A 15,623-nucleotide genomic window follows, 5' to 3' on the forward strand; every position below is an offset into this window, starting at 1 on the left:
CAACAGGAGACATTTCTTTATTCAGGGAGTAGTTAGAATGCGGAACTCACTACCACAGAAAGTAGTTGAGGCAAATAGCTTAGATGCTTTCAGATGTAAACTAGACAAGTAATGAGGGAAAAGGGAATTGAAAGGTTGAGATAAGGTAGATGGAGTTGGAGACTCATGTGGAGGATAAACACCAACACACCTTATTGGGTTGAGTGACCTGTTTATGTGCTGCATAGTCTATCTAATTGATTTAGATAAATAAAATGATATAGAAATCACATGCATCATATTTGTGAATATACTTTTTGAAACATCCAATTATCATTAAGCTATATACTGCTTGAACCCGAATCTCTGCTGCTAGCTTATTTGTACAATTAATCTTAATTTTCTTTTCACAAAGACTTCAAGCTCGAATTGCTCATCGTATTCAAGAGCTTGAAAACTTGCCTGGTTCTTTGCCACCGGATTTGCGCAATAAAGCTACTGTTGAGTTAAAAGCTCTTCGACTACTCAACTTCCAACGACAGGTTTGTATTCATAGAATCATGGAATGATTGATGCAACACAGGAGACTGTTTGCCCAATCATGCCTGTTCTTGCTGTTTGAAAGAGCTATACAATTTGTCCCATTTCCCTGCCCTTCCTCCATAGCCCTGCAAATTTTTCTCCTTCAACTGTTTATCTAGTTCCTTTTTGAAAGGTACTATTGAATCTACTTCCACCAACCTTTCAGGCAGTGCATTCCAGATCATCATAACTTGCTGCATTAAAAAAAAACTCCCTATTTTCCCTCTTTTTAACCAATTAAATCTATGTCCTCTAGTTACTGACCATTCTGCCACTGGAAACTGTTTCTTCGTGTTCATTCTTAACAAACCCTGTCATGATTTTGAACGCCTTTATTAAATCTTCCCTTAGCCTCTCTGCTGGAAGGGGATCAACTGCAGATTCTTTAGTTTTTCCACAAAACTGAACTATTGCATCTGTGTTACCATTCTAAAATCTCTTCACCCTCTCCAAGGCCTTGGCATCCTTCCTGATATGTAGTGCCCAGAACTGGACGCAATACTAGAGCTAAGGCCTAATCAGTGATTTATAAATGTTTCCTTGCTTTTGTACTCTATGCTGCTGTTTGTAAAGCCATTTTTGACAGCCTTCTCAACTTGTACCGCCTTCAAGATTTGTGTGCATATACCCCAGAGGTGTGTCTTCCTGCACACTTGCTAAAATTGTAGCAATAAATTATTTTATTGAGAAATAGGACATTCGTCTTGATTTCACAAGTCTTTTATTAGCTATAAGATTTGCTGTAAGTGATTTACTATAAGTTAGCATTCGGCTAACTTCTACTGAACTATTGCAGCACAGTCTACTCATTGTGAACTTTTACAGTACAATGCCAGCATACCTCAGGGACACTACTAAACTGGGTTAGCATGCCTCAGACCTTGCAAAACTGCTGCAGTACGACTCAGATACACCAATAACTTTAATTTCCAATACAGATTAAGCATGTCATAAGCCTCAACTGTACAGCTATGTTGCAGGCCTGGTTAAATAGGACATACATTTTTTTCTGTAACTTCCAAATGCTGAACCATTTAATTTTCAACCCCATTTATAGTTTGAAACCCATAGGCTTCCATGGTTGTACAATGGTAGTATGTTTTAGTTTTAGTTTTAGAGATACAGCACTGAAACAGGCCCTTCGGCCCACCGAGTCTGTGCCGACCATCAACCACCCATTTATACTAATCCTACACTAATCCCATATTTCTACCACATCCCCACCTGTTCCTATATATTTCCCTACCACCTACCTATACTAGGGGCAATTTATAATGGCCAATTAACCTATCAACCTGCAAGTCTTTGGCGTGTGGGAGGAAACCGGAGCACCCGGAGGAAACCCACGCAGACACAGGGAGAACTTGCAAACTCCGCACAGGCAGTACCCAGAATCGAACCCGGGTCCCTGGAGCTGTGAGGCTGCGGTGCTAACCACTGCGCCGCCCTATATAATTTGCATACTTGTTCATTAGAGTGTCAGCTGTGGTTTAGTTGGTAGCACTCTTTCCTCTGAGGTTCAGGTCTCACTCCAGGGCTTGAACACAAAAATTAAGGCCGAAGCTCCAGTGAAGTACTGAGAGAGTGCGGCACTGTCAGAGGTGCCATCTTTGAGATGAGACATTAAACTGAAGCCCCATCCGCCTGCTTGGGTGGATGTAAAAGATCCCATGACACTATCTTGAAGAGCAGGGGAGCCATCCCTGGTGTCCTGGTCAATATTTATCCCTCAATCAACATCACAAAAGAACAGATTACCTGATCATTGTCACATTGCTGTTTGTGGGAGTTTGCTGTGTGCAAATTGGCTGTTGTGTTTCCTATATTGCAACGGTGACAACACTTCAAAAGTACTTTATTGGCTCTAAAGTACTTTGAGAAATCCAGCAGTCGTGAAAAGCGCTATACGAATGCAAGCCTTTTTTCCTTATTATAATCTGCAAATGTATAAAACTGTCATTTTATATGTCCTAGCTAACATCCAGCTAGAACCGCGGAAGTTGTAAAACTAACTAGGGCCAGAATTCTTCGATGGGCAGGCAAGCCCGCCTCGCTGGGCCTGGGGATCCAGATGGGATTTTATGTTCCCCAGGCCCTAAATTGGACTTGGGCAGGACTTCCACCTCCTTGATGCAGGAGGTCCCGCCTAATGGAGCCGCTGGCCAATCAGCGGGCCGGCAGATCTTAGTCCCAGCAGCGCCACCGGGAGCGGTGGCCACTGCTGGGATGCACCCAACTATTGCAATGAAGATGAAGGATGGCCCCAGAATTAAGGTAGGTTTTTAGGGCCTCGCCAGGGACAATTGGTCGGGCACCAGTGAGGCAAGGGGGGGTCGGTTAGGCGGGCAGGGAGAGTGTTGTGCATTGGGGCTTCGGGGGCGGCCCTCCGTGGGGCACAGGGTGCCTGATCTGGAGGCCCCCAACTCCCCAGCCCGCAAGAAGGCTGCCTGGTTTTACCAGGCGGGCTTTTTGAGGCTTAGCTGCCTGCCAGCAAAGGGTAAAATATCCATGGCGGTGGGAGGAGGCCCTTAAGTGGCCAATTAATTGGCCACTTAAGGGCCTTGATTGACCTGGGGCAGGTGGGCCATTTCTCGGCGTCCCGCCTCATGTAAAATTGTAGCGGGGACAGGAGGGGGGTCAGGAACGGCTCTCCCCCGCCCGCCCCACCTCCCACTCAATTTTACGCCCTCCCCCCACTTCCCCTGCCACCAGCCCACTCAAGTAATCTCTTATTTTTGTAACACACTGTATTAAAAAAAAAGTTGAAATAATAATTGATTTTTCTAAAATACCACAATAGCTGAGGCAAGAGGTGGTTGCCTGTATGCGCCGTGATACAACTCTGGAGACGGCACTCAATGTGAAGGCCTACAAACGTAGTAAACGGCAGTCGTTGAGAGAGGCTCGCATCACAGAAAAACTAGAAAAGCAACAGAAGATCGAACAAGAGCGTAAGCGCAGGCAGAAACATCAGGTATGCTTGTAGCCTTTCTTGAAGTTATTATTGAGCCAACTGTAAGGGATAAGTAGAGGAAAAATAGTCTCAGTCTGCTATTCAGATACATTTTTGTAAAAACACAAAAGCTGCTGAATATCTCTCCTCTGTGATCTGTAGCACCAGACTTGCAATTTAAAAAAAAATGCAATCATGCTAGTCCTAGCTGCTGTAGTTTATAAAAAAGTGAAAATTGAACTGATATCTCTGGCTCATTATGGCACTGGCCGACAAACTGAGTGTACGACAAAGATTATAGTAGTACTACTTAATATGTGCCTGCTTTGGGACATATTTATACTTTGGGTATTTACAGATTGATAGAATTCAGATAACTGGGGCCAAGTTAAATGCAGTTGTACGATGTGTACATTGTACATCAAAAAATGTCAAAACATATCTTTAATACCTCCACCTTAAAATAATCGCATAAATGCATAACTTACCTTCTGCAGTTCACTGGAATAAATTCTCCATTTTACTGCTGAATGTTCTTGCAGCACAAATGAAATAGTACTTTTTTTCCCTCTTAATGCTAGTTGTTTTTTTTTTGCAGCAATCTTCACTAATCGCGACAGATTTTTTTACACTTGCTAATTGAAAATGATTACAGGGCAGAAATGAAGTAACTCACAGAATGAAGTAAATGTTTTATAACAGCTGGGTTACCAAATCAAAAAGTGTTAAAATACCTATGAAATTTGTAGGAATGTATGTAGAAGATTCGTACAAAGAAATTCTTAAACTATGGCAGCCTTAAATTACCTATAGAAATTGGGGAAAAAATTTGATTTGTATAATTGAGAACTTGTGCTATAGCATAATTGTTGGGTTTGATCAGTGGTAGCATTCTTACCTCTGAGTCAGAAGGATGTGGGTTCAGTTTCACTTCTGGACTTGTAGGCTGACACTTTACTTAAATACTGGGGCACTATACATCGTGTCTTTCGAATATGACATTAAAATCAGATTTTGCCTTCCTGTTAAGGTGGACATTAAGCATCCCTTGGAACGATTGGAAGAGCGGGGGAGTTCTAACTAATATTCTTTTCTCATCCAACACCAATGTTCCCTCTGGATTTTCTTTCAATTGAGTTGTTCTTGGACAGCTTAACACTTTAGAAGTCACTGAACTTTCATGAAGCTGAGAGCCGCCTATTTAATTTCAGTGTGTGGTCCAGTCCAAATTGCTACTTGGCCACGCACCTTAGAGGGAACATTGCTGTCTCCTTCCACTTCTCCCATTCTCCCTCTCCTTTAAAGTGCCATACAAGCTTCACCTCTCGCTGGTCACAACCAACCTCTCCTCTAACAGGTCACATTATACTTCTACTCACACATGCCCCATTCCCCATCTGTTCTCACTGGTCCCATTCTCTCGCTCTTCATATGGTTTTTGTTTTGCCTCCTCTCCTCTCGCAGCCCCCTTTTCCCACCCCCTCTTTCGCGTTCCACACCTAAACTGTTAGCTCTTCTTTCTTGACACTGGAGCTCACGCTTTCGGGAAATTAGGTGAAATGCAAAAGGAGCAGGAAGGGTGCACACAGTTTAAAAGTCTGGGCTTGGATCATAAACAGCCATTCATCTCGCCAAACAGTAAAGTATACTCACATAATCTGTTCTCTCAGCCATTATCCATTAACCCAGACAGCTTCAATTAATCTGCAGTTTCCAGGCTGGTATATGTGGCTCAGTCAGTGCTCAAAGTAGCTATTCATTGGCCATGCTCCATATACATGATGATCAAAAACCTAATCTGCATCATAAAATTGCCTGTCAGAAAGTATTAGGTGATCATTAAGACTAAATCCTTTGATCAACTTCATCTCAGATTGTGTGTTTATCTGCCCATTGGGGGGCTTGTGACCTGTAGTTGCCTTGGGCCATTCTGGGCAGTTCAGCTCCACACCATATCCTGGGGCATTGAGAGCTGCTGAATGGGGAGCACTTCTGAGTTTCATTCTAATCCAGTGCTGGCAACCAGATGTGCTACGGGCCCATCACTTTCATCTGACTTAGCCCCTCCCCTCACAGGCTGACCAGCTACTGGAGAATTTCTTGGCGCCTCTCCCACTCCCACAACCATTGACTGATAAATCTGGAGCCTTCTAAAGCTCAGTCTGTTCCAGGACTCCTCGCCACCTACCCTTCTCCCTGCTTGCTGCTCACTTCTGGACACTCTTCCTCCCCACCCCCGCCCCTCCAACTCAAACTTCCTGATCCTCCAATCACAGATTCATTCTTTCCTACACTGTCATCTCCTCCAACCACAGCTGCACTTTTCCCCCATTCTCTTCAGCTACTTGCACTTTTGTAGTTGGGGTTTGATGATCAGCCCAGTCCCCACCGCTCGAGCTAGCTGTTGTGAGCAGCCTGTTTGTTTCAATGTGCAGTACATCCCAGATTACTGCGCAGCTGTACACCTGCACACCTTAGAGGAACATTGTCCAACACCATAAAACAATGGAGGTCATTCTTCTCATTTGCTGCTGGTAGGACCTAGCTATTTGCCTCTTTAACAAAGTGACTGCACTTCAAAAGTAATTTATATTGGAGGATATGGAGACACGATGCTTCAATGCTCTTTAAAGACGCAATACTCTTTCTTCACATGATATATATGTGTTTTAGGAATATCTCAACAGCATACTGCAGCATGCGAAAGACTTCAAGGAGTATCACCGTTCAGTTACTGGAAAAATTCAGAAGCTTTCCAGAGCAATTGGTACGTGGCATGCCAACACGGAGCGTGAGCAGAAGAAAGAAACTGAGAGGATTGAGAAAGAAAGAATGAGGAGGCTAATGGTAATGTCATTGTTTTGGTTGTTCTTGTATTATTCTGTTGTAGAGGGTTCTATCTAATAAATTACATCTAAGGGAGTAGAAGTCTTGTGTGAAATGAGCATGCTTCATGTTGAAAATGTCCTGGTAGTACCAACTCCAAAGTTACCAAAGGAACCACTATTTTGTAGATTGCAGTTGGTTTGTGTGGTGCTACATTTCTGAACTAACAGTATTTGGAAATTGAAAAAGCTTATTTCCTAACGAGTGTTTGCTTTGCGCTATAAACAGTCAAAATCCTGTTACATGCTGACTTCTCAAACATACAAAAGGCTAATCCCAAAGTACATCGGTTTGCAGTCACTAATGAAAACTGTTATCTGCTTTTTTTTTTACTTATTATTTAGCTCTAAGAATGCAATGCTTAACACATATTAGTACACTTCCAATTGTTAACAGATCTGTCCATGTAAGAGTTATTAGGTTATGGACACAGTAGTTTTCAAAAGGGGTACTATTGGTTAAATAATGTGCTTATTACAATGGATGGGCAACAATTCTTTGATGCATTTTTTTTGAAGTGGTCATTTACCAGTCTTCTCATGACCTTTGTAAAAGTAGAGAATTGAACTACTAACTAAAACTTGTGCCTGTAAGATGTGCACTTACAGGCAATTGTATATTTATTTAGTTTGGATCCTTGGAGATCAGTGTCTGTGAACTAACTTGCTGTCTTTATGCTGCTTAATTTGGTTTTCTTGTCCCATTGTAGATTCTTAAATCCAGGTTCTTTTTTTCATTTTGTTTGGTCTATGGTTCTGCCATCAGTTATGGGAGTTGGATTTAATGCCTGTTACAAGAGCCAGCTCTCTCTCTCTCAGCTCTGGAGTCAAAATTTAAAAAGCATCCATGGCTGCAATTTAAAATATTGTACTTGTAGTACCTGGTTTATATAAAATGATGGGTAACTGGGCAATGCCTGCTTTGTAACTGATTTGTAGATACTTTCATTACTACCCTGTAATGGCATTCAGTAGCTATAATTGACATCTTCTGGGCTTGCAACGTTTACACTTCAATTTCTAATGTAAGTTGTAAACAAAGTTGCAATCGTGAACCACAGATTTACTCCTGGATTTTTTTTTTACCCCCTTGCAATCATCTCATATTGCTGATAACTTTTTTCTTTCTGTATATCAAATCTTTAACATACTGGTTCAGTTTCTTTGGTCATTTGATTGTGTGCAAAAAGTATTTAGGTATAATTAATACAAGCCCTTACTGATTTTTGTATTTTATAATTTCTATTTAAAAAGCAGCAAAAGCAAGCCCTCATTAGTGCATAGATCATATTCCTGGATTGTAAGAACTTGAAATGGTATGGACTGAAATAGTTTCTAATCAAATTTTATTTATCTTCAGAAAAATGAGGAAAAGTTTTTTTAGGAAGAAGTGTAATGCAACCTCACTTATGAATGTGATTACGCTCGAAGCTACCTAGTTTTCTATTCATTTCTGCAAAAGTAACAGCGTAGACAAGGATAATGCAGTATACGTAATGTGTTGGTAATTTTCTCAAGGCCTTCGATAAGGAACCACATAGTAGACTAATGACAGGTCAGAACATGTGGCATCAGGAGGTAAGTAGCAGAATGGATAGCAAGCTATTACAAATACGGCAGTCCTCTCAAAGGCAGAGCCCCCAAGTGTGTTGGCACTAATCAAACAGAGGCAGCTTTGATGGATCGGACACGTCCGTAGGATGGAAGATGGTCGCATACCCAAGGACCTTTTGTATGGTGAGGTAGGCGGGGCCAGGTGACCAGTGGGGCGCCCAAAGCTCCGCTTCAGGGATGCTTACAAGCGTGACATGAAGGCCCTAAATGTCAACTATCACAGCTGGGCGTCACTATCTGATGAAAAAGAGAAATAATGACACTTCCTGTGGACTGGAGTACACTACCACGACAGCCAGTTGCTACAGCAGCTTGGCAATAGGTGCCAACAACAACTCTCTGTGTCACTTGGCAGCTTCACGTGCAGCACTTGTGGCAGAACCTGCCTCTCAAGGATTGGCCTTCACATCCATCAAGAAAAGTGCACCACGAAAAGACACTCCACCTAATTGGATTGTTTGCTGAATGTCCATCATCTTTCGTAGATGGAAGGATGACAACCAACCTTGGATAGTGAGCTGACTACAAAACAGTGTAGGGATTATAGGTAGGTACTCAGACTGCCAAAAGATGGGAAGTGGTGTTCACAAAGATCGATGCTGGGACCACCATTTGCAATTTATGTCAATGATTTGGACTTTGGAATTGGAATTTCAAAATTTGCAGGTGACACCAAATTAACCAAGTTAATACAGAGAAAGACTGCGACAAAATACAGGAAGACTTTAACAAACTTGCAGAATGGGTTTTTAAATGTCAAATAAACATCAATACAGATTAGGGTGAGATGATACATTTTGGTAAGAAGAATAAGGAGTCCACACACACTTTGGAAAGTAAGTGTCTAAATGGGGGAGCAGCGGCATCTGGAGGCAGAGATACACAAATCTCATAGGATCGACGCATGTTAACAAGACTTTAAAAAAGTAAACAAAGCACTGGAGTTCATTTCCAGAGGGATAGAATTGAAAAGCAGTGAATTTATGACCTTGGTTAGAGTACTCTGAGCAGTTCTGGTCTCCATAATTAGTAAAAAGGATATAGAGGCACAGGCAAAGGTTAAAAAATTTTTTTAAATTCTTTTCATGGGATGTGGGTGTCGCTGGCAAGGCCAGCATTTGCTGCCCATCTCTAATTGCCCTTGACAACTGAGTGGCTTTCTAGGCTATTTCAGCAGGCAGTTAAGAGTCCACCACATTGCTGTGGGTCTGGAGTCACATGTAGGCCCTTACAATGTAGTTTTAATTTTTAAAGGTGCAGTCATTGGGAAGTCCTATTAGCAATGAATAAAGATGTTGAGATCCTTCCCCAACCCCCCCACAATGGTCATTTAAGTGGCACTTCTTCTCAAAAAAATAATTAGTTCCCTTCCCAAATTTTCTCCCCAAACCTTTGAACATTTGGCTTCTAACCCCTTCCCAACATCCCCACATCCAATAAAAAGTGTTTTCCCTGCTTCTCCACCCCTCCCACCCTGACAATTTCATTACTCCCCCTCCCATCAGGTTCTCGCCTGTATGGAGCACGAACGGCAGCCGTAATATCGGAGTAGGACGGCCGCCGCCTGCAGGTAGATGATTTGGTGTTTCATTAGGCCTTATTTTAAAACGGAGATGAAGGGCCGTCTGCCTGGCAGAGGGGGAGGGGGGGCCGCACCAAGATCCCGCCACCGCCAGTAATATGTGGCGGGCCTTTCTCGACGTCGCGGGTCGAGGCGGGCCTCCCCCCGCAGCATTTTACCAGCCCCCACACTGCGACCCGCAGCATCAAGGGGCCAGTAAAATTCAGCCCTATGAGTGGGTTTGATAGGGTAGCAATAGAGAAGATATTTCCACTGGCAGGGAGAGACCAAAGCTAAGGGCCATAAGTATAAGATATTCACCAAGAGATTCAGTAGGTTATTCAGGAGACACTTCTTTACCCTGAGGGTGGTTAGAATGTGGAACTCCGAGTAGTTGAGGCATTTAGTATAGATGCATTTAAAGGGAAGCAAGATAGTACATGAGGATGAAACGAAAGGAAGGATATGTTGATGGGGTTAGATGAAGAAGGGTGGGAGGAGGTTTGTTTGGAGCATAAACATTTTTATGGACCTGTTGAACTGAATGTCCTTTTTCTGTGCTGTACATACCATGTGAACTTTGTAAGTGAATATCTTGATTTTAACTTTCTGAGAGCAGGCAGAAGATGAAGAAGGCTATCGTAAATTAATTGATCAGAAAAAGGATAAACGTCTGGCATACCTGCTTCAGCAAACGGATGAATATGTTGCAAGTCTTACTAAACTGGTCTATGAGCATAAAGCTGCTCAGGCTGCTAAAGAAAAGAAGAAAAAGAAGAAGAAAAAGAAGGTTTGTATTTCCTATTTAACATTAATACACATATGCAGTGTCCAGGGACAATTTTGTTCTGGCCTGTTCTACTCAGTCATCTAAACTAAGGTATAAAATTGATCTAGTCCCTGTTTTTATCTCTGGTTTTGGGCAGAAATGGCTAGAAAATGATTCTCTAGGTATCTGGAAAGTGTATCTACTGCAGTTTGAATTTTTTTCTGTAATGATCAATATTCCTTATTTTCCATTTCCATTTTCACTCTTTCCTTACAATCTCTGGTTCTGAATTATTTCACCTTTCAGTCTGTTTTCTCCCTTTCCTCTCTCTGCTTACCTGAAGGCAAACACTCAATGAAATTAATTTCACAGGGAGTTGTTAGCCTTCTAATACCTTACCAACAAGATACATTCTTCATGCAAGCTCAGACAGCATGTGTTGGTAGCCGATTTGACTGGTGTGATGGAGGAATAATATACTACTGCAGCTAGGCCCATTCCTCGGGTCTTTCAAGGACAAGTATATTTGTGTTTTTATCTCTGACCTGGTCCTCCATGTAAGAACAACCATGACTTAGTAGTAGCACTCTAGGCTGGCACTCCACTGAAGAAATGCTGTCTTTAGGATAAGTTGTTAAATCATGGCCTCGTCAGTCCTCTCAAGTGCATGTAAAAGATCCCATGGCACTATTTCAAGAAGAGCAGGGGAGTTCTCCTTGGTGTGACCAATATTTATTGCTTAACCAATATCAATAAAACAGATTATCTGGTCATTAATTGCTGTGGTAGCTCACTGTACGCAATTTGGCAGCCACATTTCCTACAATACAACAGTGGCTACACTTCAAAAGTACTTCATTAGCTGTAAAGTGCTTTGGGCGTTCACACGTCATTATAACTGCAAGTTCTTTCTCTGTCCTTTCTGTCTCTATTCTGTCTTTTCAAAATTGTTTTTGTGTTATCTCACTGTTGCTCTTTCTCTTGACACCACCTCCACTAACTATAACTTTACCAAACAGTTTCAAATACTACACAAAAGTACACTCATTCTCCATACTTCATAAGTTGGGCTGTGGCTTTTATTTTACTGTCATACTTAGAATTTGGTAACGGATGACAGCAAGTAACTTGTTAATCATACATTTCCAATTTGGTGTACTAATTGACTTGCAGAAAATATTATAATAATCATGTTTGGCTTGGTTCCCATCTGTTTCCATTGAGTTAAATGTTATGGTGTCCTTGTTAAAATTATAGTTTAAAAAGCTGCCTCTCTTAATAACATTTTTATCCTGAATAATAATTTTTATCCTTTTCAAAACCAACAGAAAACTGAGGAACCTGTAGAAGGAGCAAGTTCTAGCCTTGCTCCTGATGGAGAGGTAAGTTGTTTTCAGTCACTGCTTGCAGACTTTTTTTGAGAATCAGATTTTGTGTCCTACAATGTAAGGGATATTAATATGGCTATGGAGTTTATTGTTAAAAGCATGGGTCAATTTTTATTTTTGACTGCCAATGCCAGTTCATGACTTGAGAGGAAATGCAAGTGGTTACCCATGCCATTGGCTACTTACCATCAACGAGAGTTTCCTAGATCAGAGCTGGCATGAGCGAGAAGCTCCTGGCTGAAATATGCAAGAGCATTTTAAAATGAATTCACATAACGAAATGCATTATGATATCACTCCATGTCATTTTTGGGGGGATCCACAAAGCAGATGTTTGCTAGTCTCCTCCCCCCAATATGGCAATCTCTTTTGTTTGGAGGATCTGTCAAAAAATAGCCAGCAACTTTCTTCAACATCATAGTCAATTTTTTCTTAGCTTTTGCATACAGGGATGGAGGCTATTTGGCTGCTATTACTGACAGCAGCCAATAGGCCAAACAAATTGCGGGATTTGTGCTGTGAAAGACCTGTAGTAGCATCCAATATCCTCCCTTGATTTTGGAGCAAGAGGTGATTTTAAAACAATTGCCCAACCTACTGCCTGCACAGCATATTTAAAATTACTAAAGCCAGAAATACTGGTTCAATTATCATAAATGGGGTAATGACCTAACCTGTGCTAGGTAAAGAGGAGAGAGGAAAATTGGGACCCCAATGTCAGTTTTGAGCACATTGAGATCAGGTTAGATGCACATTTACATTCCCTGTACTATACCATAGGAAGATGCATTATAGTCCAACCTCAGAAGAGCTTTTCTTACTGCACCATTTAAAAGATGTTCTATGGCAGCTATTCTATTAATGAAATTGCCAATTTTTGACATTTGTGCTGTTCCACCGCCCAAAATCATTTCCTATAGGACTTCACAGTCAGCACACTGAGCAGGATACTTCCATTGCACCAACTTGGGTTGGATTTGAACCTGGGAAAGACTGCTTTGCAGATTTTTTTAAAGTTTCATTTGTTTTTAAGTATTAATTTATTGTGTGAAATGTTATGCATTTCTTTGACCAGACAGGGTGTTGTACACTTAATCCATACATACATTTTAGCTTTCCCACCACTCTCCCTAAAGAAATGGCCAGAAATTTATTGAAAATTATTTCTATTGATAATGTCTTCAACTAGTGTGGTCTTTTTATCTAAGCTGTAAATTTGTATTTACAAAGGAAAACTTTTATGTTTGTTTAAGCTTTTGGATGAAAGCAGCCAGATGAGTGATTTGCCAGTCAAAGTTATTCATGTTGAAACTGGGAAAGTTCTTCAGGGACCTGATGCACCAAAAGCTGTCCAACTGGATACATGGTTAGAAATGAATCCTGGGTAAGTAAATCATGTTTGCATTTGGTGTACCAGTAGTAAAAGGTAGTCCTGTGATTTGAGAGTTATGTATATTCCTGTCTGACATGCTATTCTGACAAAGTTGGAAATAAAAGTGAATAGGTAAATTCAAGTCCTCCAAGCTTGGTCTGCTAAGACACCATTGCTTATTCACTACTAAGATCTAGCTCTGTCACCAAGGTGGGTAGTGCTATGCTGTTCACAGTAGCATTTGCCTTGAAACTCCAGAATCCATCGTTCTGAAGCTGTGTGACTCCTCCCTGCTGCTGGCACTTCTTGCAACCTAGAAACTTGCTGAGACTCTGCACCAGCAGTAGGCTAAAGGGGTGGGAGAGAGAATAAAGGAAGAAGATATACCCATCTTTTTTCAAATAATCACTGGGACACCTATTTGGAACCTTCCCTTCCCTGAACCTATCACCATTCTGTGCTCTCTCCATTCTGATAATCCCCATCAATGGTATTTTTTTCTTGGAACACCTTTGATTCTGCTAGTCCTTTCACACCCAACAATGCACCCCTCATGGACCCATATCTTTCACTGCCATTGCTATGCTGCCACACCCAATGTCTGCCTCTCCACTTTTTATTTATTTTTATTTTATTTTAATTAGAGATACAGCACTGAAACAGGCCCTTCGGCCCACCGAGTCTGTGCCGACCAACAACCACCCATTTATACTAACCCTACAGTAATCCCATATTCCCATCACCTCCCTACACGAGGGGCAATTTACAACAGCCAATTTACCTATCACCTGCAAGTCTTTGGATGTGGGAGGAAACCGGAGCACCCGGCGAAAACCCACGCAGACACGGAGAACTTGCAAACTCCGCACAGGCAGTCCCCAGAATCGAATCCGGGTCCCTGGAGCTGTGAGGCTGCGGTGCTAACCACTGCGCCACTGTGCCGCGCCACTTCTGCCAAAAGCACTGTTCTCTTCCAGTGAGCATAGTCTGTGTACCTTATCCCAAAGTTCAAGCTCTCTTACATATATTCCCATCCTCTTTTGTGCTGCCATTACAAATATGCCCCTATCTTATTTCTACAAGGCCCTGGTAGCCTTTCCGTCAGATTCAGGTGCCTCCTTTTAAATGTGTCTAACCATCAGAAATGCCCCACGCCTTTCTGGTTCTCTCTGACCATTGAATTTCCCCACAGCCCATAACAGGAATGTAAAAGGCAGTTAATATTTATAAAATCCTATATGAAAGATTAGTTTGTTTAAAAAAAAAAGTGAGCCGGTTTTGAGATTTAAAAAAAAAATCTCATGGAGGTGCTCAGTGAGTGCTTTGCCTCTGTTGTCACAGAAAGGTAGGAACCAGAGAGTGCAAAAAGAGGAGACAAAACAATTAGCTAACTATAGATGAAGAATTAGCACTGAAGAAGTTGTCGGAACTCTGGAAAAGACCCTGATCCCAAGCATCCTACAATGCTGCAAAATGTCAGGGAGAAAATAGCAGATGTTTTGACCACAATCTTTTTTTATTATCCTTGGATATGAAAGTTGGGCTAGAGGACTGGAAGATTGCTAATATACTATCCCTATTTAAGAAGGTATAAAATGGCTAACTATGGCCTATTCAGCCTAACATTGATATGGGGTAAGCTTCTAAAAGAAATAATAGAGGATGAAATTAGTACTCACTTAGGACAGAATGAGTTAATTTAAGACAGCTAGCATGGATATGTGAAAGACTTATCATCCGTTACAAATTTAAAATCTTTCTGATAGTGAAGTGTATTGATGAAGGAAAAACAGTAGTGGCGGTGTTTCTGGATTTATAAGTGGCATTTGATAAGATGCTGCAAAAGAGGTTTGATGGAGTTTAAGGGAGAGAGTATTAACGGGGACATTGTAGGGTGGGTATAAAGTTGGTTAAATGACTGGCAACAGTAAACTGGCTAATGTTTTTTTAAGTTTTTAAATAGTGGTGTCCTCCAAGGTTAGAGCAAGGATGATTCCTTTTTATATATAAATAATTTGGACTCGCGTATGCGGGCATAATATGTAATTTGCTTCCTTTTTAAAAAAAGATATTGTTGAGATAGCAATAATTGCATAGTTAAGCTGCCTATTAATAATGATCAAAGGTGCTTATTTACAGTTTAAATGCAAATATGCACATAATCTTGAAATCGGAGTGTGAAAGCTCTCACAATCTAATAAAAACACTTTCACATATTCAACCTCTACAAATCCGTGGCCTTATTACTATATTTGCACTTTACTTAACTTTCATTTGTAAAGCAGTTTTAACATAGAAAAACTTTCTATGGCACTTTAAAAAGGCAAAAAAAGAAAGGAACAGGTGCCAAGACATTATAGGAAGGTTAGGAGAAGTGACCATGAGCTTCATCAAATATCTTTTTAGAAAGGCATTCAAGGCTGGGCAGGATGATGGGAGTGATATGAGAGTTTGGCTGTGGAGTTAAGAATGATGCCAAGGCAGCTAAGCTCTGCTATTTAAAATGGAGTGAGATGAGGA

The 15,623-nt window shown here is 41.3% G+C and overlaps 1 protein-coding gene across 6 annotated transcripts in view; it reads left to right on the top strand.

The window, feature by feature from the left end:
- smarca2 (SWI/SNF related, matrix associated, actin dependent regulator of chromatin, subfamily a, member 2) overlaps positions 1-15,623 on the top strand; it is a 211,363-nt gene that overhangs the window by 55,796 nt on the left and 139,944 nt on the right. For all 6 annotated transcript variants that reach the window (XM_068030208.1, XM_068030207.1, XM_068030205.1 and 3 more), the window contains 6 exons: positions 395-521; positions 3,362-3,535; positions 6,188-6,361; positions 10,194-10,364; positions 11,672-11,725; positions 12,985-13,115. In XM_068030208.1, the coding sequence (XP_067886309.1) occupies positions 395-521; positions 3,362-3,535; positions 6,188-6,361; positions 10,194-10,364; positions 11,672-11,725; positions 12,985-13,115 (831 nt within the window). The remainder of the gene's footprint in view (positions 1-394; positions 522-3,361; positions 3,536-6,187; positions 6,362-10,193; positions 10,365-11,671; positions 11,726-12,984; positions 13,116-15,623) is intronic.

This window comes from Heterodontus francisci, chromosome 4 (assembly GCF_036365525.1).
Source record: "Heterodontus francisci isolate sHetFra1 chromosome 4, sHetFra1.hap1, whole genome shotgun sequence".
Lineage (NCBI taxonomy): Eukaryota > Metazoa > Chordata > Chondrichthyes > Heterodontiformes > Heterodontidae > Heterodontus > Heterodontus francisci.